At 40.7% G+C, this 24,350-nt stretch overlaps 1 protein-coding gene across 1 annotated transcript; it reads left to right on the top strand.

Annotated features, from left to right (window-relative positions):
• Positions 1-5,852: 5,852 nt before the first annotated feature.
• ZC3H15 (zinc finger CCCH-type containing 15) lies at positions 5,853-17,634 on the top strand. The gene is made up of 10 exons (XM_041403639.1): positions 5,853-6,044; positions 7,956-8,057; positions 10,707-10,818; positions 12,342-12,494; positions 13,433-13,524; positions 14,630-14,812; positions 15,426-15,572; positions 15,746-15,850; positions 16,496-16,622; positions 16,845-17,634. Exons 1-10 carry the CDS (start codon positions 5,967-5,969, stop codon positions 17,036-17,038), a joined length of 1,293 nt encoding a protein of 430 aa, XP_041259573.1. The 5' UTR covers positions 5,853-5,966; the 3' UTR covers positions 17,039-17,634.
• Positions 17,635-24,350: the final 6,716 nt, after the last annotated feature.

The raw sequence follows: 24,350 nt of genomic DNA, 5'->3' as shown, positions 1-24,350 counted from the left end.
GCTCATTTTCCTCACTGAGACTGCAGCTTTACTAGAATCACCCTGAGGTTGAGCAAAGCATTTCCCCAGTCTTTTCACGTATAAGAACCTGACCTTTCTTAACTGATATTCTTCAGATGAGTTCTGTTCTGCTTTATTTAGAGATAAAACAATCATCATGTCTACCAAGACAACATCTATTTCAGATACCATTTATTCCTAACTTAAATCCAAATAAAAACCTATAATATAATAACTATAAGACTGATTAATAATGTAAATGCCCATTCAAAGTACCCTGTTTATTCTTTTATGTTTAGGGAATTTTAACTTCAAATACATTTTTGAATTAGTAATATTCAATTCTATAGAGAGATTATAACTCTTTAGAATTCTTCTGTAGGCACAGAGTATGCTCCAAGAACCCAAATCCAGATTAATACAGAGAGAACGCTTAGAACATCACATCCTTGATTGGGCAAAAATTCCCAGAGAACAAAATTCCCAGGTACAAAATTCTCAGAGAACAAACCCTTTAAAAGCAGCACCACACATTATAGCATTGCTGAGAAACTCCAGGCTACCACACAGAGAACTCCCAGAAGGATGTTGCTGCTACCCTCATGCAAATCCAGGGAAAACCATGCTGTTGTCTCTGGATACAGCTTGTCTCCACATCTCCTTATAGGCACCAGTCCTGTCCCAATGCTGGTGCAAGAATATGACACTTGAAAAAACCCCTCAGGGAGTAAAGTGCAGATTTACATCCTGTCAGCTCTTCCTCATTAAATCTCTTCCCAAATCTTGTAGTTTTCAAAATTACTTTGTTACACCCTACCTTATTTATATAACCAGAAGCTTTCCACTTTCTTTTTTGTCCCTTGTTCCTGATGTGGAAAGACCTTTTGTAAAGCTTAATTTAATTTTAAAGTTGATATACACGTACATGGCAACCATACATCTTTTCAGCACCTTGACTTACAACTTCTGAACCCGTGTGAGCACTCTGTAAATAACAGCAGAGTTTGAGAGTACAAATTACACCGTTTTCTGGGACAGGCGCTTGGAATGTGGGGCAATTGTGACACCTTATGGCTGTTCCTGTAATGACCTTGAACATTTTAAGGGTAAAAACAGGTGGGAAAAAAGAGAGAGTTAGGGGTTTTAACTTCTGGTTTGGTCACAGGGTATGAGCAACTCACCCACCACCACAGCCCTGTTTGCAGGGGAAGTTCCTCAGGACAGGCAATCCTACCAAAACCAGTTTAAGCCTCAAGAGCCTCCTCAGGCCTCCCTCTGCCACAAAGATGCTCTGCAGAGTGTCCTGAAAGAGCAGGCACCCCAAACATGCCCAGAAAGGCATGGTCACCATAGCAACAGACTATGACCCCAAACATCCCCAGGCGAGCCAGGGACAGCATCAGAGCGCTCCCACAGCAATGTAAATGCATTGGTGCTCCTGAACTCACCGTGATGGACTTGAGTAAATCCAGCCCAGCCACTCCTCAGGATGTCTTGCCTATAAACAAAAATGAAAAAATGTACAGAAATTGACATGCAAAACACCACAACAATACTCACTTTCCACAATATTTCCAACAGGGATTTAAGCCCTTTACCCACCCCCTCCCAAGAGTACACTGCCTTAATCTCAGGATATGGATTTATCCATAACGTTCTTCAGGTGGCCCTCACCATTAGCCAGAATGTCTCCAGCTGACTTAACCAATTAAGTTAGGTTTTTGCCCATAAAACCCTCCACTGGAGAATAGGGCAGCTTGAGGAAAAGTGTAATGGTTTGAAAAGCTTACCTTCCTTTTTAAAGCTAAGTTAGAGACAGACTCTTTAAGAGGAGAAGTTATTTCATGTTGCCTTTGTTAGACCTTTTGCAAAGAGATGTGAAGTTTTATTTAGCTTCACAGAATGGTTTATGTTGGAAAAGACCCTTAAGATCATTAAGTCCATTATTAAACTATGTCCTGAACTTCTGTATCTATACACTTTGGGAAGGTGACTCTTCTGGGAACCCTGTTCTAGTGGGGAAGTTCTTTCTAATATTCAATCTAAACCTTCTTTGGCTCATTTTGAGTCTGCCTTCTCTTGTCCAGGTTTTTTTTTTTTTTTGGGTGGGGGGAGGAGGGGAGAAGAGATGAGTGTCCCCCCCTGACTGCAACCTCTTCTCATGTAGCAGCAGAGAATGATAACGTTCCCTGAGGTCTTTTTTCTTTTTTTTTTCCCCCCCCAGGGTAAACATTCCTAATTTCAAGAATTTTTGTCAGAGGGTTAAAGCCTGTAAGTGTTGTTTTATCACAAATATGAAAACATGGAGCTGGGGAGATGATGACTATGAAATGAGTATATTCTTGCCTGTATTATTCAAATGCAAAATAAATACGCAGGTGAGTAGGAGTTACAACTCTACAGCTGGTTTGTGACAGAGAAGCAAGGATCTGTAGACTTTGCTTTTTTTTTTCCAGTTTGGATGCAAGCAGCAGCTCTTTGGCTGTGTTTTTGTAGGTTCATACTTGACTTTCTCACTTGGCACAAACGTGGAGCTTGGTTTTTGTTTGAGAGGGAAGAACAGGAAAATGTATTAAACTGGGCTTATTTTAATTGTGGCAGATGCATGCATGCCATGGTGAAACACAGTGTTAGTAAAGCTCAGTGAGCTCTTGGACTGCCCATTTATTCATTTATTCAATTACTCATAAAGCAATCAATGTGCAGAAGAACTAGAGTAACGATCTTAATTTTTGAGGTATAGCAAAGGAGGTGGAAAAAAGTCAAGAAGCTTGAGATATGTTAAGCCTTATATGTCTGTGGTTACTTAGGATTTTTTTAAATGAAATATTGTAGATGCTACTGACTTGTGTTAGATCATAATTCTAGCTTCAGCTAGTTCTAAATCTAATGCTGGATGCAAATTAGAAACAAGTTGCATAAATTTCTAGAAACCAGAAATAAAATACTGTTCTTCAGGCTTAGATGGATTAATCTTTTAATTATGTGTTGTATTTATGATAATCTTGATGTTCTCTATTTTTTTCAGATCACAATGAAAGGAGGCAACAACATGGGAATAATTTTTCCTTTCAATTGGATGACACAGTGGCTTATGGCACAAATGAAATAAATTTCACAGGTGAAGAAAATATTATGGCTTGGCTCATTTCACAGTGGAATCAGTGACAACAGCAGGAGTGTGACTGATATAAGGCAGCAAGCTGTCCCAATAGCTCAAACAAAATGGGCTCATTTTTACACTGAATTCCTCCTGTGTCAGGCTCCCAGCACTGTGTGCTTCTGTGTCTTTACTGATGGATCAAGAAATCATTAGTTATTACAAATCTGACCCAATGTAAACCAGTGTGCCTGGCAATCAGGGAGCCGCCTAGACCTTCCATTGTTTCGTGCTTCTTTGTGACTCTGAGCCCAAAAACAAGACCTGGAATTGTTTCCAGTATCATGCAGACTATGTAGGTTGCAAACAGAAGAACCAAAGCATTCCATCCTTTCTGAGAGTACAAGCAGTGATGTGTGCTGGTATGGCTGGCTACTCAGCACTGTGAGCCCAGAGTGTCCTGAGTCGGAAGGGCCCTACAAGGATGACAGGATCACAGGGCTGGTAGGGACCTCAGGACATCACCAGTCCAACACCCCTGCCAAGATAGGGTCACCTGCAGCAGGTGGCCCAGGGACACATCCAGGTGGGTTTGGAATGTGTCCAGAGAGGCAGACTCCATGCCCTCCCTGGGCAGCTGTTCCAGTGCTCTGCCACCCTCCATGCAGAGAAGCTCCTCCTCTTGTGGAGGTAAAGCTCCTAGTGTTTCACTTCATGCCATAAACATGGTTCATCACGTCCCAACTCTGAGCCTGACACAGGACATCTTCAGCTCTGTCAGGCTTGGGGCTGTGAGCCCTTCCCTGGGGAGAGATGCCCATGCAAGTGGCTGGACTGGGATTTATTTATCACCTGATGGCTGATGGAGCCTGGGAGATGCTGTTTGTCCCCTGACATTTAATTGTCTGCTCTGTGTGTCCTTCAGCATGCAGCAGATCCTGTTAAAAATGACCAGATAATATTGGCTTTCGCATTTAGGTATTAGCTTTTGCACATTGATATTGATTACAAGTATTTAGATACAGTACAAATTAGAAGTCTTTGTAGCTGCTTGTTAATATCATATAATCAGCTTAAGTATTGCTCATAGAAATAGTAGTGTGGTGAATATAATATCTATGTATTGCTTATAGAAATAATAGTGTGATGAATGCATTGTACTATTGCCCTTAGCAAAACACGTGAAAAGGCTTTTGTGTAACCAAGAACAGTGTCAGGCCATCCACTGATTGACCCCTCTCAGTAATAAGATAACCATGACACAAACCAGAACATAGAGGACAATTAGAGGATACCATCTTAAATTTGAGGAGGACATACTAAATCTTTATCAGAGAATGTGAAACAGCAGGATGGAGACGCAAGAAGAAACAAAATATATTGACCTGATGCACAGGATCTCATGCAGACAAGCCAGAGTGTGAAGAAGCCAAACAAAGGAGTTCCCAAAGCATCAGAAAGTTTGCAAGAATGTTGTATGAAACACGTGTGATGTATGCATGTGATGTGACCATGTAAAGATAAGTTTGTATATACCAGCATGTCCTTTGGCAGGTGGCCAGGAACATCCCAGCGCTGGATTTTTGTCTCTTACTTTATCCCGTGTTAAAATTTCACAAAAATTCTTTATCCTGCACTCCATTTCTCACAATCTCAAGCATGTGGAAAATCACGCTGCAAAAAGCCAGTGTCCTGGAAGAAGACAGCAGAGTCCGGCAAGAATCAATTTTATTGGAATAAAGGGAGAGAACCCACTGCGCCATACCCCTCTGGGGTCTCTCCAGAGTTTCTGTAGCACACATATTCCTTTAATCCCTAACTCCTTTTCCCCAGTGCCCGAGGCACAGGAAGGTACAGCCTTCTGCATATTCCTACCCAAACATGGATCCTCCCGCAGCGCAAGACCATTACAATTAGCTTTAAGCCCACCCCTGGACGAAGAAGTTAATACTCCTAAATCTATTAAGCCTGCACATTTTTCCTAGAGTTCAAACGCTCACACTATGCTGGGTTTTGCAACAAACATGGCCCGCACGCCCATCCTCCCAGAACCGGCCGGGCCCGTTCACACCGCGGCGCTGTGAGGACGCTCGCAGCCCTTTCCCCTCACACGGAAACCTTCGCCTCTGCAAACAGAGCCGTGTCCCTTTCCCCTCACACGGAAACCATCGCCTCTGCAAACAGAGCAGGGCCCCTTTCCCGTCACATGGAAACCATCACCTCTGACACGCAGAGAACTGTCCCTCACGCTCCCTCACACGGAAATCACCGCTGACCAGCAGAGCAGTGTCCCTTTCCCCTCACACTGAAACCATCGCCTCTGACCCGCAGAGCAGTGTCACTCTCCCCTCACAAGGTAACCATCACCTCTGACCCGCAGAGCACTTTACCTCTGACAAGCAGAGCACTATCCCGTTCCCCTCACAAGGAAATCCCCTCCTCTGACCAGCACAGCACTGCCCCATTCCCTCACACTGAAACCCCTGCCTCTGACCAGCACAGCACTGCCCTATTCCCTCACACGGACACCCCGCCTCTGACCAGCACAGCACTGCCCTATTCCCTCACACGGACACCCTGCCTCTGACCAGCACAGCACTGCCCTATCCCCTCACGCCCTTCCCGCCACCGAACACCACACCCCCATGACGTCACGCAGCTCGCCCCACCCCACCCGTGACGCATATCGCACCGCCCCGCTCCGTGACGCCACGCGGCGCGCGCTGCCTGCCGGGAGGCGATTGGCCGGCCGGCGGCGCGTTCCCAGCGTGCCCCGCGGGACCCGTTGCGCCTCCGGCGCGGCCCGAGCCCGTCCCGGCCCTGCCCGGCCCGAGCCCCCGCGGGAGCCGCCCCGGCCCGCCCCGCCATGCCCCCCAAGAAGCAGCAGCAGCCGGCGGGGGGCAGCAAGAAGGCGGACCAGAAGAAGAAGGAGAAGATCATCGAGGTGAGGAGGCCCAGGCCGCCGCGGCCTCCGGCTGGGCCCTGCCGCTCCCTGCGGCTCCCCGGCCGAGGGAAGGAAGGATCACGGGCCCGGAGCCTCTCTGTGCCCGGGTAGCACTGGCTTCTGTGCGCTGCTTGGACCCCGCTGTGGCCGGGACCTTGCCAGGCCCGAGCTGTGCTGGGCCTGAGCGTGATGAGCCAGCCCTGCTGGGGTGTGTTTTTAACTCGCCCTTTCTCGTGCTCATCCTGGTGTCCGTGTATGCCCGGAGTGTGCGTGCCCCAGCGGCTGCCTGGGGTGTAGGCTTGTGCTTTTGGGGGTAGGACCAGATCTCTCCAGAAATCCCTTCACACCTTAATGATTCGTTGGTTCCTCACTCAGATTTGCCGTGGGTTCTTTTACAATTTGACCCGTGTGACCAGATTGAAAAAAAAAACAAAAAAAAACAACCTGCTAGAGGGGTGTGTGTGTTTGTCTATGCTGAGGGGTGTGTGAATTTATGCTGAGTACAAGCAGGGTAGTTACAGAAATTTTAATATTTGCCTGAATTATTGGCATGAAGGATGCTGCTCAGGTGAAATACCCGTGTAATGAATGTGTACCTTTAAATGTGAGGTTGTGGCTTGTTGTTTCTGTGGTTTTTGGAAAGGTCAGGTTAGAGCAGTTGGTCGTGTCCTGATGTTGTCTGGTCCTGACATTGGAGTTCCTGAGGTTCTTGCTTAATGCAGCTGCCCTGGAAAAATTCTGCATTTTATTACAAAGAAATATAGCTGAAAGGGGAAAAGCTGACATTGATTGTTAGCCATAGATTCTTATATAAATCAAATGGACAGGGATTATATTTTCCATGCTGTACTTACAGTGGAAATCAAGTGTGTAAATGATACATTTTCTTTCCCAACTAATTGTTTTGACTTCTCCAGTTAGCACCAATTAGCAGAGAAGTTGCTGTTCATAGGGAACATGTTGTAAGTGAAACCAGCATGAGTCTGGAAACTTGGACCTGTTTACTTTCTAATTGATTTGTAATATGCTTTTGAATTGTTAGACTCCCAAAACCACATTTGCACTGAGCTATTTCCACTGGATGAACATCTGTTATTCTTTCTTTCAAGGAGGAAAATTGGTATCCAATCAAAGGCATGGATAAGTTTTTAAGGCAGGTATTTCAGTTATAAAAAATAATTTCTGCCTCAGCTACTCATGTGAAAATAAGCTGGTTTTTGCGGGGGGGGGTTTTGTGATTTTTTTTCATAGATTTGGTATAGAAACTTCTCCTTAAGAGTAAAGCTGAAGATACAGAGGAAGAATTGATTTAGGCAGTAAACAGAAACTTCAAGCAGTGGATTTTGGGAAGTAGAGACACCTGTCCAGACCTGGTGTAGGATAAAGACTTAACTTCAGACTAGTACAGTTGAAAAAGAAAAAGCTTCCAATACTTGAAAATAAAAAGTAACATAGAACAGTGATGTATGTTATATAGATGTCTATCTGAATAGTTGAAGATAGAACTAATGAGGTAGATGGAAGAGAAACCAGCACTAGCTATGGCTAATCAGTTGTCCTGTTTTCCTCAGCTTTTCCTTGGGTAGTCTCCAAAAACTTCTTGTCCTGCTGCCTTGAGAGGCCTGAGAGTGCTGTGTGTCCACTCTCACACTGACACGGGGCACAAAGAGCTCTGCTGATGGAAACAAGAGCTCACACAGGGGCCACGTTCAGGAGGTTCTGCTGAAATCCACTTCTGAATGATATGAGGAGTCTTAATTTTTTGTCCCTAATGTTTCTTGTGTTACTTGAAGGAAATAATCTGTGTTTTACTGAAAGCCTGAGAGGAGTGGCAGGGGTGGGGTTTCTGTTGTTTTGATGGTTTGGGGTTTTTTTTTAAATTAATATGGCTGTGTTTATCTCTTGATTTAGGACAAAACATTTGGCCTAAAGAATAAAAAAGGTGCAAAGCAGCAGAAGTTTATCAAGGCTGTGACTCACCAGGTTAAGTTTGGTCAGCAGAATCCACGTCAGGTAAGAATTTATTGTGGAATGTTTTCCCACTGTATAGTCAAATCATCTTTCACTCTGTGGACAGAAGATCAGGTACTGAAGGAGAAGGCAGTTGAGCTGTTCCTTGCCTCCTGTGACTGGCACAGATCTTGCTAACAGTTGTCATGCTGTAAATGATGTACCTGTGTGAAGGTAGTACAGAGTATGGGGGTTTGTTGGGTTTTAGTTTGTTGTTTGGCTGGCTTTTGTTGTGAAAAAAGAACTACATCCCATCCAAACTCAACTAGTCAGGGTGAGCATTTGTCTCCACAGTGTTCTCATAGCAGCATAATTCAGTTTCAGGTATACCTGAAATGAAATTGTAGGTACTGGCTGTCAGCAAATACAGTTGCACCTTCTTTCTCTTTTTTCTCTTTAATTCCCACCTTATTTGAGAAATAGTGAGCAATTAAAATTAACAAGAGTTGTTAATAAAACTGGACTTGAAAGAAGATGGAAGTATAAACCTATATGTTCTCATTCTTCTACTTACAGAAGTATTTATTGCAATTTTAAGTGGACACAAGTCTGTCCAGTCTCCGTCTATTTGATGAATTCTTTGGTCAAAAAACCTGAAATTTTGAGCTGCTGTGTGCAACTTGGCTCTTCTGTATGATGAAATCAAATGAGATTCAATGTTTACATTATACTCAGTCAGAAAGCATGGATTTAATGGAAATAATCCAGGTCTCTTATTCCTCCAGTGCTTGGAAAGCAAGCTGTTACATATTTACACAGCTTTCTGTCCTGTGAATAAGCCTGTAAAATAATAACATTTACATTAGCTCAGTTCATGATGTCATGATACATTTCTTGCATAGCAAGAATGAACTAGGATGGAAAGCCCAACTTGAAAAGTAAAGTTGGTATTTGGGTCATTAAATCTAATACTTTTTTTTGTTGTGGAAAAGATACTTTGATATCACTTCAAAATCATTGGTGTTATTCAAACAGTTCTGAAACTTGTGTGTAAAATCCTTGATCTGTGGCACATATACAAATACCAATATGTAAAATAGCCAGCCTAAAATTATATTATTTCTCAAATGATGGTAGTTACCCACTGTTGGATGTCAGGGCCAAATTTTTAAACCTGATTATACCTCTCTTACCTTATAAAATAGCTTTCAGTTAGGATTGTCCCTGAGAAAGATTTCTTTTTTTTAAAACAATTTTCCTCATGTCATGAGATGAAAATGGAAATGGTGTCAGAGTTTTAGCCTTGTGGTGGGTCTTTTTGGTTTGGTTTTGGGTTTTTTTTTGCTCCTTTTCTGATTTGTTGTTGTTTTTGTGGTATTTTTCTTTCTTATGTTTTGGGGGGCTTTGTTTGTTTTTTGTTGGTTTGTTGGGTTTGTTTTTTTTAAGACAAGCTTCATCTTCAAGCTTTTAGAGCTCTGAAGATAAACAAAAGCATTCTTAAAGTACAATTTTCTGTAGTTGGTATATGTGGGTCTGTGTGTTATTTAAAATAGCATTTGTGAGTGGGAAAACTAGTCAAGCTGCTAATTCCTTTCTACAACAATCTGGTGTGTTTTTGCCAAGTTCACCAGAAGAACAAAGCTCCTTTTTTAATATTACACTGTATTTTAGAAAATAGTACCCACATCCTTGTTTGTGGTGTTGGTCTCACTGGCTTCCCATAAGGACCAGAGTTAAATCAACAGAGAATCTTTAAGGTTAGAGAAGACCTCTGAGATCATGGAGTCCAGCCATTAACCCAGCACTGCCTGTTCACCACTAAACCGTGTTCCCAAGTGCCACATCCACACATTTGGAACACTTAGAGGGATGGTGAGCCCACCAGTGCTTGACCCACACTTCCAGTGATGAAATGTTTTGTAAAATCTCATCTAAAAATTGTCTGGAGTAACTTGACACTATTTCCTCTTGTCTTGTCACTTGTTACCTTGAAAAAGAGATGGAGCCCCACCTTGCTAAAACCTCCCTTCATTTCTGATCTAAGAATGTTTCTCCCATGTCCTCTTTCATGTGTTTTCATCCCACTTTGGTATAGACACACACCTGCTCTGGGTTATCCAAAGAAGGATGAGGCAGAGTAAGGTTTTTTTTTTGTTATACATGCAGTTTTCCTTCCCTGGATGAGCTTGTTTTCCTGTCTTTGGTCCTTAGTTAAGCAATGAAATATTCATATGTTGAGTCGATCCAAGTTGAAATAATGTTCTAAATGCGCTTCCAACTTCTGTGGACAGATTTCCTGGAATTTCTGCCTGTTGTATAGATCAGAAGGAAGAGCAAAGCAACATGTAGGGGACTCAAGAGAGGATTTTTTTGTGCAGATCTAGAAGTAGTTGCACTGCAAAAAGAGAAATTTCAATGCCTCTCATTGGCTTTCCTACCAGTGAAGGTGCAGTAGGGGTCACTGTGACACTAAAGGTACCTGCCAGCACCTCTCCTCTCTGGCAGATTTACTCTGCTAAATACTTTGCTGTCCCTCCTGTGGGACAGGCCAGTAAAGGGCACCACCTGCACACACAAGAGCAGCAGTTCTGAGCCTTGCAGGCATCACAGGTTGCTTCATTCCTGCCCTTGTAAGCTGATTTTGAATGACTGGCTATTTTAATGTGCAGTTTGTGTGAAGTGAGTCCTGGCATCCTGCTTTTATGTTTATAGGTTGCTCAATCAGAAAGTGAGAAGAAATTAAAGAAAGAAGATAAGAAAAAGGAATTACAAGAATTAAATGAGCTCTTCAAGCCTGTGGTTGCTGCACAGAAAATTAGCAAAGGTATGACTAACAGATTTCTCTTAATTTATGTTTTCTTATTCATATAAGTAGTTAAGGTATAATAACCCTTCAATAACCCTTCAATAGCCAGTTATTTTAATGAAATAGATGTGACTATTTCCTCCTCCATCTAGCGTGCCAAGTATTTTGTCAGTCATGACTTGACATTGTTTTGGGAAGTGTTCTGGGGTCAGTAGATCGTTAGAATACCAAAAGCTACATTGATATTGAAGATACTGAAGATACTTGGCTATGTTCTGATTCATCAGTTAGATACTTCTGGATGTGTGTCATGATTTTAGTGTGTTTGTGATGGTATTTGTTTAAAACAGCCTGTTTCCCCAGGGAAGTGTGAACATCCAAAGAAAGAATATAAGATCATAACTGTTGTCTTAACAGAAGACTTGTACTCAGATCAGAACAGTAAATACTTTCCAGTTACTTGTATCTGACCTCATAATTAGCAGTAGCATTTGGTTTGGGTCTCTATTGAGGTTGGTTATTCAACAAACAAATTTTGTGATTTTACCAAGTTTTTACTGACCAATCCTCTGGAGTTTATGTGCAATAATTTTTGACAAAAGAGGTGTGATTTACACATATTTGAAGTAAACCTGATATTTACTCATTGTGGCACTGATCAGCAACCAAGGACACTTTTCTGTTTGTGACCTGCAGCTTTCCGTATAAGTTTTCTCTAAATCAAGCAGTTTTTGACTTAGTTATTTCAGAAAACTAATATTACCCAGATTTTTAGATTACACTTTATACAGGTGTTGCTGTACATACTGAAATCACTTTCAGTCAAACCAAAAGTGAAGCATCCTGTGAAAAACTCAACCCTAAAATCTTCCATGAAAACTTAATTAATACAAGTAAAGTATTTCTGATTTAGTCATGTCTCATAAATAAACTTAGACCTGCTTCTTTCATTGCTAATGACCTCCTGATGGTCAAATGATTCTTAAGTAGGATGATTTTTACTTGAACTGTAGTTAGGATGATTGCATAGCTCATACTAGAACAGCAGTTGCTTATTTTGGGGTCTCTGATCAGCCATTTTCTTTCTATTATTAAAGGAGGAAAGTGGCTTGAGTGAGTGTAGGTTAAATTACTGCAATTTATTGTAGTGTGTTGTTGATCTGCTGGGAAAAGGCTGACATCCAGAAGATGCTTTTTACTGTGTACTGGAGGCAAGAATAGCTTCATGTATAGGGAAGAAGTTGCACAGAATGATCTCTCTGATGTATTGTAATACACAAATGAATAATTTGCTCAGGCACACCATATTTATTTCTTTAAATAGTTCAGTGGCAGCTCTGATACTTAATGTAAATTCCACGCAGTAAAAGTAAATTTGGCGAGTTCAGAACATGAATTATGTACTTACCACGAACACTTTAAATAAATTTCATTTTTAAAACGTGTTTTCGTTCTCTACTTATCGTCAATATTCTCAGAATTTCTAATATATAACTTTTGCTTAAAAACAGTATTAAAATATAAAAACTTCCTTCACTCAGGTGCTGACCCAAAATCTGTAGTTTGTGCTTTCTTCAAGCAAGGTCAGTGCACTAAAGGAGACAAGTGCAAGTTTTCTCATGATTTGTCCTTGGAAAGAAAGTGTGAAAAACGAAGTGTCTACATTGATGCAAGAGATGAAGACCTTGAAAAAGGTATAATAGTTGAAGAAAGTTACAGCTAAGCTATTCTGATTCTGAAACTGGAATTTTAAGTGTCTTCTGTATTGTGGTTATGATCCTGAAGAACAGTGACTATGGCAGTGTCATGTATGCTGTCATACAAGTTGCAAGTTGAGCAGTATTTGACCTTTCTTGCAGTTGCTGTTTCCCTCTTAAGCTCTGTACAAGGGAAAGGGGGAAGTGCAATGAGCAACCAGAGTTGCCTTCCAGAACTGATACTAATGTTTGGCCAAATGTCCAAGTTCTACACTCAGGGGTACTTGGGAATTTTTTCTGACTTTCTCTCCCCAAATGACTTGTTGGCTAAGTACTCTGGGTTTTGCTTTTATTTAGCAGGGATTAGAGATTTTATTGAACTTGGTTTTTTCACATTTCCTCATGTCTCAGTCTTTATTTGAATTTTAGCCTCTGTCATCCTAAACGTATGTGATGGGATTCCACAGATTCACTGCTAACATTGTCATTGGTGATTTGCTTCTTTTGGTTGAAGCTTCTTTTGACTTTAACACAGATAATTTGGTATTCTCTCTTCCAAGCCTCAGGTTAGATTAGCTGTGTTTCTGGATGCTACCCTCCGACCTTCTCTTTTGTTCAGTTGTCTTGTTTTTCTTCTTTTCCCTTGCACACACTCCGTGCTGTACAGATGGAATGACACATTATTGAGTGTGTTTAACTGAAAAACACGTAATGCATTTCAAAATTAAAATTTCTGGGGCTTTTGAGGTAATTGTCTTTTGAATGCCATAGGAGTTTGAAAACAGTATTTTAAGATCCTAAATTTATTTTCCCTTGTATAAGCTACTTAAAGTGTAAGAATTGCATATTAAAACTGTTACTGGGCAGAAAAACAGCTTGCTGGTAATGTTCAGTATTTGGATTTTTCTGTGAAACCATCTGTTGTCTTTTTCTAGATACAATGGATAACTGGGATGAGAAGAAGCTGGAAGAAGTGGTGAACAAGAAGCATGGTGAGGCGGAAAAGAAAAAACCCAAAACCCAAATAGTATGTCTTCTTTTCTTTTTTTTTTTTCTTTTCTTTTTTTTTTTAATATTGAGCTCTGTGAGAAGGAATTAAGTGCAGTGCAGTCTGGCATTATATGTGTTTTATCATGGTGTAAAAATTCAGAATGGAGTATTATAATAATAATGTTCTGAGTGACGGCTGGTCTGATAGTATTTCTTGTAATATCTTTAAAAATTAAAAAAACAAAATCACAAAGAAAACCACAACCCAACAGCTCTTTTCTGTCCATACAGAGTTTTCTCATGTACATTACAAATGGATATTAGGTGAAGTGCTTTATAGAAATGTTCAAGGTTTCAGCAGTATATCTTAATTGCTTAGATAAATACATCTTAATTGCTTAGAAAATTGCTTAGAAAATCCCAAGTATTGTGATTAGTGAAATCTGTTATTGCAGTGACTGTGCTATGTATTGACTTATCTATGTACTGTGTGACATACAAGCATTATAAGTGTTTAAATTTTCAGCTAATTTATGAATTGAGAGTAATTTGTAATTCATGGGCTCTAAGTTCAACAATATTTTTTTAGTTCTGCACTAAATGGCATAATGGGTTAATCCCGCTTTCATTCTTTGGGACTATTTCACCTCATTTTCAATACCAAGCAATTAAATAGTCTATTGGTACAGCCTAAATCTGCAAAAGTTAAGCATTGCTGTGGTTAAATATAAACTGTGAATTGCTTGTTAAGGTCCAAGGATGGCATCTTTACCTCAGGATCGGGAGCTGGAAGGTTTACTATCATGCGAGGCAGATGCAATTTTTCTTGTTTAAAGCTGCACCAATGTTGGTGAGCAAAAAGAGATGTGCTGCTGGTTTTACAGAAGTGCAGAGTTGCCAGTCTTCTGTCCTCTTGTCTTTTTTATTTGAGATCCTATTGAGGGAGAAAAAGCTGTTGACTACATGAGTTTTAGATACTCAGTTGCACTACTTTGTCAACTATTTTAAGTAGCAATGCATTTCACATGTTCCTTCTGTTCTGCGCACCGCTGACTTGGACTGACTGAGTTTTTGAGATTTGGAGTGTAAAATGCTGGTGATAGAAAGAGGACACAGTGCTAACAACTACTGTTTTTATACAGGTCTGCAAATACTTCCTTGATGCTATTGAAAACAACAAATATGGATGGTTTTGGGTCTGTCCCGGTGGAGGAGACAACTGTATGTATCGCCATGCCCTTCCTCCAGGCTTTGTATTAAAAAAAGACAAAAAGAAGGAAGAAAAGCAAGATGAAATTTCATTAGAAGATCTAATAGAAAAAGAGGTAAAGTTGTTAGGTATCTTTTGGTGGTAGTTGTTTTCATTACTCTGAAGAGACACGTAAAAAATTTACTGATTTATAATAAAAATCTATTAGATGTTTTTAGAGCTGTATGAGCTAGGGCAAAGGATGCATAGCATTGTTTCATGTTTTTGTTTAGAAACTATTACTTAGTGAATAGAACTGACTATAGCCGCATACTTACTGCAGCTGTTGCTACCCTTTTTTAGGAGGCTTCTATTAACTGCTGTTTCTCATTTATCCATTACAACTGCTTCTGTGGCTTTTCTCATGCCCAGCTCAGTGTCTCCTTAGCTCTCCAGTGAGGCACTAACACCCAGAGCACAAGGCCTTCTGAAGGTGTTGCTGCTCTGCTTCTTTCCGTCACCATTGCTTGGCAGTGTCACTTGAGCAGAGCTGAGCTCTTGTCTTTACTTTTTCTCCTTCGCTTTTCCTATTGATTTCCATTCCAACTCATCTCACTAACTGGAAAATCCCATGAGTCACTTGGAAAGAAGTGTTTTCAATTAGTTTCTAGAAAAGAGTAATTAAATATCCAATTTGTTGTAGCCTTTGGAAAGAGTTTCTAGCATTAATCAGTCTCTTTTCTGGACAGCGTGCTGCCTTAGGACCAAATGTTACCAAAATTACTCTAGAGTGTTTTATTGCATGGAAGAGAAGAAAAAGACAAGAAAAAATTGATAAGGCTGAGCAAGATATGGAGAGGAGGAAAGCAGATTTTAAAGCTGGCAAAGCATTGGTGGTAAGTTTTACAGTCCAATTCTTCATGTAAGAAGAGCAAGTAAATAAAGTTTTGTGAAGAGGTAGCTGACCTGAAATTGTTTTGCTTATTATTACTGTGTGTCATTTTTGGTTTTTTGTGAGCAGTATAAATTCCATGAAGTGATAACTGAAGGTTTCTTTTGCTGTGAATAGATTAGTGGACGTGAAGTATTTGAGTTCCGGCCGGAGTTGGTTGATGCAGATGATGAAGAAGCAGATGACACCCGTTATGTTCAAGGAGCTGGAGATGATGATGAGGTAAAGGAAACAGGATTAAATCAAGGAATGTTTTAATTGCATTCAAGTTTGAAAAATGTCAGTTTGAAAGCCCTTACAATGAAATTAATTGGCTTGGTTTTTAATACTGCCACAGAGTATATTTTATCAGAAGGTTACTGTTGAAGGTGACAGATGTTGTAGACTGTTGTATTTGCATGGTCCCTCTTGGCAGGAAGGAATGATGAATGTGACTCCATGTTCTCAGGCTCATTTATTATTTTATGATACTATATTATATTAAACAATACTAAACTAAACTATATTAAAGAATACAGAAAGGATACTTACAGAAGGCTAAAAAGGTAATGACACATGTGACTCTCTCCAGAGTCCAACACAGCTTGGCGCTGGTTGGCCAATAAATCAAAACAATTCACAGCAAAAACCAATGAAACAATCACCTGTTGGTAAGCAATGGCCCAACACATTCCAAAGCAGCAAAACACAGGAGAAGCAAATCAGATAATTGTTTTCCCTTTTCTCAGAGGCTTCTCAGCTTCCCAGGAGAAGAATCCTGGGCAAAGGGATTTTTCAGATAATATGAGTGTGACAGTAGACATCTTGCAGAAGTGAGGATTTTTGTGGAAAGGTAAATCATGCAGAGTATCTTGGTTTATTTTCCAGACAGAAGACCCTGTGTGCATAAATGATGTAGATTTGAACCTGTATGTCCCCAAGGCAGTAGAGGAGACTGGTATTACAGTGGCTAGTCCAGAGAGATTCAGCACATACACTTCAGTAGAAAAAGATGGTAAGTCGTTATTTTTTCCAACCTGCTTTCATAGCCGATTTTCCAGACTTGCATATTAACCAGGTACATGCAATTTGGCCAGTATAAATCTGTGTGAATTTCAAATAAAGTAGTTTCTTCATAATTTCAAAATTTGAAAGCATGTTTAGTAGGATTGTGAATTGAGTTGGTGATTAAGAAACTTGTGACGCTGAGATGCCTAAGAATTATGTTTATTTTCAGATAATAAATTAAGTGAAGCTTCTGGTGGTGATATAAACAACAGCGAGCAAAATGATTTAGATGAAGATAATGATGGAGATGGGGAATTGGAAAATGGAGTCATTGATGCAGTTCCAGTTGATGAAAATCTCTTTACTGGAGAGGACTTGGATGAACTAGAAGAAGAACTAAACACTCTTGATTTAGAAGAATGAACTAAAAAGCTCCAGTGAGGAATTAAACCTATGTGAAAACTGACTACATTTTTTTCTTCTTTTTGAATAGAATTCTTAAACAAGATGTTTATGGTTATGCAGCTGAATAAGATGGGCACGTGATATACCAGGAATGTTCTTCTTCAATCTCATCTACTCCAGTCTTGGCTATGCTCACAGTAAAACGTTCAGAGTAGTTCAGGATTACCCGACAGCTGAATTTGCAGACAGTGAGATTCAAACTTCCAGCTAAGAGTAGGAAGTGTAACTGCTTTGCCAGTATGCAAGTGGGCAATTTGACATCAGGTACAGTACAAAAATCCAAGTATACATTCTTCACAAAAACTGCATTTTTATTAGTGATTGTTTTGATTTAGAAGCTGCCTGAAGTGGTTTTTAGGCAGGGTACTCTAATGGAGCTGATGCAGATTATGCTTCTTTAAGTGGTGATTAGCTTTATTTGATCAGCTGGATACTGAAGATTGTGAACTGATATTTCATACAATACCAGTATGGTGCCCTCTGTTTAAAATGTTTTAAACTTTCCCACCACCTTTTGCCAATAAATCTGTAAATAAAAATCATCAACTTTAAAATATCTGTGTTGATTTTTCTCTGTTAAGTTAGGATATCCTATCAAACTGTAAAGAGCTGGGTTTTCTAATAGAATGGTAGATGTTTTTCTCTGCAGTATTGATACAGAAGTGATGGTGTTGGCTTCGGTTACATTTGGGCTACCTGCCATTACAATTTTTTTTGTCTACTCTTGATGCAGTGTAAAATTCAGCAGCCAGCTTTTTTCCCTTGCTGTTCTCATTCCCTGCCCACCCATTAACTGATGCAATACCTGCTGTACATCACTGACTGCTATTCCAGTCTCATTCTCTCCCCACTGTCTTTTGTAGATTAGTGAAGACTTCAGGCTCTGCAGAGCAGGGATGTTACAGTCCAAAACATGCCTGTCATCCCTTTGGTGTCCTCTAGATAACAGGAGGTTGTACAGGGGTAAGTTGCCTCAGGTGCTGTACCCTGCAGAGTGCACTTCATTCAAGTCACTGTGTCCTTTTCCAGTGGATTGAGTGTCTGCCACAAAGATTTCTCAGCAGTGGTGCTTTTCCAGGGGGCTGCTCCTCCTTGCCATAACTCCCCGTGGTGTCTGCCACACTCCTGCTGTACTGATGATGCCCTTTGTATTGATTTTTCTAAAGCTCTTAAATCACTACTTCCAGACCAGTAAGAGTTATGGCATTGTTAGTGAGTTTTCCCAAACTGCTTTTGGGTGGTAATATTAGCTTTACTGGTTATTTCTGGCACTGCTGAATTGACTCCTGAATGCCATTTCCAAAATAGCAGACTTAGAATTGTTGGCCTTTTTTGGGATCTTTGTGGAATTCGTTTTTTCCTGTAGGAACAAGAAGCAGTGCTTGGGAGAAAGAGGCCTATTGAAATTGACTTCTAAATGTAAGTGTTTAAGGAAAAGCTGCGCTATCAGATTGAAATATTTATTTATGCAGATTTTTCTCCTGTGGCCATAAATAAACAAGAGTTGATGGATTATTGTACTATGCTGGCCAGCAATAGAATACCTGGCTGTCAGGACACTTAAGAATGCAATTCATTTGAATGTATGTTGCATAATTTTTCAAAGTTGTATATTTTAAATGGGAATAAAAGTAATTTAATCATTATCAAGGAAGAAAATGGCTATGTTTTGTGTCTTAGGGGTTGGTTTCTTGTATATAATACTCATTTGATAATACTTATCTGTTTCACTGATGTAAATAGCTTGAATCTTTGCCAACATTTTGTGCATTTTACTTGAGTTTTACAGTGAAGGAATGTCAGGGTGACTCATTAATTTCAGCAAATGAAACCCTGCTGGATAGGCAGAGAGTGCCTGTGTGCTCTTTTGGGTCTAAAAGGATGGTTGTGGTGCACACCTCCTTTGTACAGGTGTCATTTAAACATTCAGACAGTCACCTTGCAGAAGGCTGAAACCCACTGAACATCTGTAAGCCAGCTGAAGAAAACCTGATTGTCGTAGGCAGCAGCTGTTGACAGATGACTTCACGTGGGCAGGAAACAATAGCTGGCTGTCCCTGTTTGGTTTTCACTCTTTTTTCCTCTCCACTTACTCTGGCACAGCTCCTGGCTGGGCTTCCTCTGCCCACATTTCCCACCATGAAAGCAGAGTGACTTCTCTTCAGGAGCCCTTGGGCAGGGGAGCATTCACACTCCTGAGGGTGGGGAACCCTATGCTGCTGCGTGTTCCTTCTGCTTTAGGGGCTGCTAAAAGTTCTTCATCATTTAAAGAACCTTGGATTTGTAGCTAGTGGGGTTTCAGTCAATAAATGCTCAGTTGGAAATGAATGCCAAGGCATTGCTTTGGGTAGATGAATTATTGATGTTCAGGAAATGAGCAGTGTGATAGAAGGGAGTTCACTTGGATGTGACGTCACTAAGTTGTTCTTACTGATGCACATTTCCTCTGATAAATTACTGATAACTCCTCTGAAATTTCCCCTGAAATTACTCTGATAAAAGTCAATGAGTCACTTCTGGAAGAATGAGATACAATCTCAATGCAAAAATAATTATATCTTCATTTCAGTGGCTACCCAGTCTGTATGGGTCAAAAATACAGTATTTCACTGTTAAAAGAACAGGCAGACTCAGTGCAGGACACTTGCTGTCTTGAGATCAGGCTGTAAAGCATCATAAGCCAGGTCAGAAACACCTTTGCAATAAACTTGCCTTCTATCCCTTGCAGCCTGGGCCAGTGTTTGTATTACCCTGTGTTGCTCCTAACTTAGGTGAGCACTAGGTGAGAAATGCAGCTGTGGCCTGAGCAAATCTTGAGGGAGCACAGTGGTGTAGCACTGCCTTGAAAGCACCTTTGGTACTGGATTTGTGTGTGGACAAAAGCAATTAAAGGTGCTGCAGTAAACCCATGCCTTTGCTTCCTCGTGTTGCCTGTTCTGGGAGTAGTGTTGGTTGGTTCTCAGTTTTGGTGTGTTTCAAATCCCATTTCAGTCACAAACTGTGTGAACTGCTGAAACTGGTTAGCTTTAAATTCTTTAAAGTTCTGGGAGTTTTTTAAAGCCTGTGTGGTTAAATTTTATGCTTGCCACTGTTTGTTACTCACAGCTCCCTGCTGGTTTTGGTAATGAATGCCCTTCACAAAGGCCTGGAAAAATATTTAGAATTAACTGCCCAGACTGACCTTAAATATTACATTATCTGTGAGTTGTTTGTAATAGAAGTGTTGCCATTTCTTAATGGAAAGTGCTCCCCAACTGTTTTTATCAAGAGGAGGCTTTATTATTGATAAAACTTGGGACCAAGCAGTGGTACTTAACTTGGCAATTTAGTATTCTCATAATAGATTGTGTTTGTTCAATGTGTTGGTTACAGAAAGAATGTACACATTCAAATCAGATTGTTTTTATTAATGCTTTCCTTCACAGTTTAGTTGGACATGGAATAACAGCTGTCAAAAACTGTGTTCTGAATGCTGAATTCAAGACATTCTGAATGCTAAATTCTAATTCTTTTGCAATGCTAATGCCCCTTTTAAAAATTACCTGAGTGTAGTAAGTAATGCAGGCTTAATTTTGGTAAGCTTATATATCTTGCAAATAACATGCTTGGAAGTTTCATAAACATCAGTTGTTATTCCTGTTCCGTGTGCTGCTTTGTAAAAACCTACTAAAACTGCAGAGTGTTTAAGCAACTAAACTAAAAATCTTACAAGGCTGGGTCTTTCTTTTCCTCACAGTGAAATTGTTACAGCCCTAAGCTGACAGGAAGGGATTGTTCTCATATGCAAATTTCGCATGCATATTCACCTGAAGTGTCTCAGGAGCAATTAGCCCCTGAATAATATGAATAAGAATAGAACAGAATTGGAAAAATGGGATGTGGGAAGGCCAGAGCAGCTGCAAAAACCATGTAACAACAGCTGTGCTGTGTCAGACCAAGGGACTGTTCATGGCACTCCCAAAACAAGACACCTGAGGAACAAAGAGGTGGGAGAAGGACAGGCCTGTGCACTGCTCAGGAGCACTTCTTTTACAGAGCTTCCAACAATTCCTAATCTGGAACATTTCCTCTGCTAGATGGAGCCTGTGGGGCCTTTCTCTTCAGAGTACCTTCCCTCTTTCCCCCTTAAATCCTCGACTTTCCAAGCAACTTTTGGAAACTCTGGAGTTGCACACCCCTGTTACATCTCGTTTGGAACATGGCTCCTGCTAGCTCGGGTTCTTCCAGGAGTCATATCCTGTGCTTTGCTTTGACTTCATGCCAAACAGAGAAGGGTGGTGTAAAAAGAGAAGCTGATGCCTTTCAGTTGTGAAGAACACAATATCTTAATGTACTTAAGTGCTAGAAACAGGGTTTTTTTCAAAATTCAAAGCTTTCTCTTTACATACTTAATATTTTTGCTACAAATGGGCTTCTAATAAGTAGAATCTTTTGTGAAGCCAATGTTTCATTAAGCATTCGAATGAAGTCTTTGCTTCTGGTTAGGTACCAGGTGTATTTTTTGGAGCTATGATCACCTGAAGTGCTTTTACTGTGATATGTGCACATGACCCTTTTCTTTTTCCCCCACACTGGTATTGCAGGCTTAGAAGTGACCTTGGCATTGCCTGTCACACTTAGTTCTTCCTTTCAATGGATGCTCTGTCTTTTTACAGAGAGCAGCTGTTGCTGGTGTTAGCAATAAGGCCAAGATGTTTTATTCATTTATGATGTTAGAGCTCTGATATGTGACCACAATAGGCTCCTTCATAGCACATTATTTAAATGAATGCCAAAAATAATCAGTTCTTTCAATCATAAAATAGCAGCAGCAGCATCTCATCTGTGTTTAGGGAAAGAGACCTTGGAGGTAATCTCTTTATCTTACATTTGTGGTTGAAAATGTGGTGTTGTAATACATTTGGACCTAAATTTGAGCAAGGCTGGCCTAAAACTTAGAGGCATTCCCTGAGTTACCCAATCAGACTTCAGAAATGAGACAGACTCCTAAATTAAAGAAAGAAACCATGGAAAAGAAAGCATCACAGCATTCCTTTCAAAAAGGAGAAAAGCAGAAGCAATCCTGGAGGAAAGAGATGAGCAAAGATTACTACAGAAGGTTCCCAAGGCAAAACAATGTTCTTTGTACCATCAGCCATGAGGGAAATGTTCTGTGGAGGCTGCATCCTTGGGCCTGTGCATGAATGAAACTGTCTATCAGCACTTAATATGGGTGTAGCACATACCCTGCAGGAAATCAGCTTATAACTTTTATTTCTCAGGCTTCTACAACACATTTTGACAGGATTGCTCTTCTAGGAGAATTTTTGTCCTCTTCATGTTCCACCTCCACTTCTGTTGCATTCCATGGTTTCCCTTGTGCTCTGAACACGAGGCAGGCACAGATGGGATCAAAGAGGATGTGGTAGTTTGGTCTCTGCACAGTAATAAAAATCCATTGCAAGCTCTCACTCACTGTTTTCTATCAATCTTAGTGATCTCTGGCATGACAGGTAGTTTAGTTCTTTCATTTGGGAGCAGTAGACTGCTTCACTAAAAATGGACTTCCACTTCAAAAATTCCATAGTTGCAACTTAATGCCTCCTTAAAATCAGATGACAGCCAAGTTTCTAGGTAAGAAACCTTTAATCTTCATTCTTCATCACTTTGTTTTGCTGTCTTTTCTCTCTGCTGAGTATAAACACAGGGGAAGGGAGGCTTTTCTGACTGACCTCTCTAATCCATATCAGCTAGCCCAGCAGTCCTTGTGGAGGCAACTGCTGCCTTCTCCCTGTGGGCATGGTATCCTCAGCAGTGTGCCTTCCTAACATGACTCCAAACATTTCAGGGGTTTGTTTATCAAATGGAGACAAGGAAGATTAGGAAAGCTGGTCAGAGGGAACAGAGCAAAAATTATTTCTTCAAATGTCTGACAGACTGAAGTCAAAATTAGAGGGAACTATAAACTGTAAGGGTCTCACTGTTGTGAGCTATTCCCTTGAATGAGCACCTGGGAGGTGGCAGAGCTGCACTTGGTCAGGACTATCAGCCCTACACCATGAGCTCTTCAGTCGTTTTCTTGTCAATGGAAGTCTGTATTCTGTACATGGCAGTTCCCACACAGTGCCTTCCACACACAAATACCAAGTTCCAGTTCTGCACAACAGTTGCTGTACATGAATAATTGCCCATTCTTTGTGTATAAGGGCAGCCAGGACAAGTGGAATGAAGAATCTTCCCCCAAGAGGACAGAAATGGAAAAGCTTCAATGTGCTCTTTATTCAGGGCATGGAAGTGTCTGTAGTTTCCACCACTGATAATTGTTGTCAGCATTAACTTCTGTTTGATAGATGCAAAAATAGTTCTTTCACAGCTGGCACTCTACTGGAGTGACCCCTGGCAATGGCAGGCTGATGGCTTAGAAGCAAATAGGACAAATTTGAAAACAAACCAAACATCCCCAGCCCTCACTGCCCTGGCCAAACCCTCTTTTAGAATGGATAAAGGCCTGATTATGTCTTGGTCTATGTTTAGTTTTATTGCTTGAGGGAAGTTTTTGTTATGTTACTCAACAATGGCATAGTCAGCAATGTACAGTGTTTTATAAATAAGGGCATGCTATGGTTTAATATTAATGCCAGACAGGACAGGATTTCTTGGACACAGAGGATCAAAATGTCATGGCTTCAACATCAGAGTGAGGGTGAGTTGGGGTTCTTTGGGCAGAAAGGGGCATTTCTGCTGAGGGAAGAGGGAGGAAGTTTGAATTCCGTGGCATGCTCTAAGATGGTAAGGTGTCTTCTGAAGGCAAGAGGCTGGAGCTGATGGCTCAGCTGGTGTATCAACGTGGAGAATGCCTGGGCTCAAACACTTGAAATGCTTCTTGAGGGACAAGGGGAAGGAAATATCTCTCAGTATCAGATCATGTTATTACCATCTTTTAGTGCTTTTGTATCTGAGTAAAATATTCAGAGTATTGTCTCTGTTTCTCCACTGCCTTTCAATCCTACTTGCTCTGCATCCTGTTATTATTTTGTTATCTAAGTCTTCAATGTGTTTGAAGTCTGAGCTTGTTACTAAGCACAGAGAGCCTGAAGAATTATTCCTTTCCCAGAGAATTTGAAAGTTTTGAACTTGTTTTTGTTCCAAATCATTCAGCAGGAATGTGGAAGCATTACTGTAATACAGGAGCACTGGAGGACAGATGCTTCAAGGCAGATGTGGCATTATGTGCCTGGAATGATCAATTAAAAAACCAACAGACTGCTCTGGGAGTCTGAGCCTTTGAAGA

The sequence above is a fragment of the Onychostruthus taczanowskii genome, unplaced genomic scaffold, assembly GCF_017590055.1.
Source record: "Onychostruthus taczanowskii isolate IOZ18803 unplaced genomic scaffold, ASM1759005v1 scaffold20, whole genome shotgun sequence".
Taxonomy (NCBI): Eukaryota; Metazoa; Chordata; class Aves; order Passeriformes; family Passeridae; genus Onychostruthus; species Onychostruthus taczanowskii.
Note: the sequence above shows the minus strand (reverse complement) of the source record. Positions and strands in the feature narration are given on the sequence as shown.

Coding starts and splice junctions, on each gene's coding strand:
- ZC3H15 (XM_041403639.1), top strand. CDS start 5,967: ATGCCCCCCAAGAAGCAGCAGCAGCCGGCGGGGGGCAGCAAGAAGGCG. Junction 8,058..10,706: donor GTCAGCAGAATCCACGTCAG/GTAAGAATTTAT, acceptor TTATGTTTATAG/GTTGCTCAATCAGAAAGTGA. Junction 14,813..15,425: donor AAGATCTAATAGAAAAAGAG/GTAAAGTTGTTA, acceptor TTTTCTGGACAG/CGTGCTGCCTTAGGACCAAA.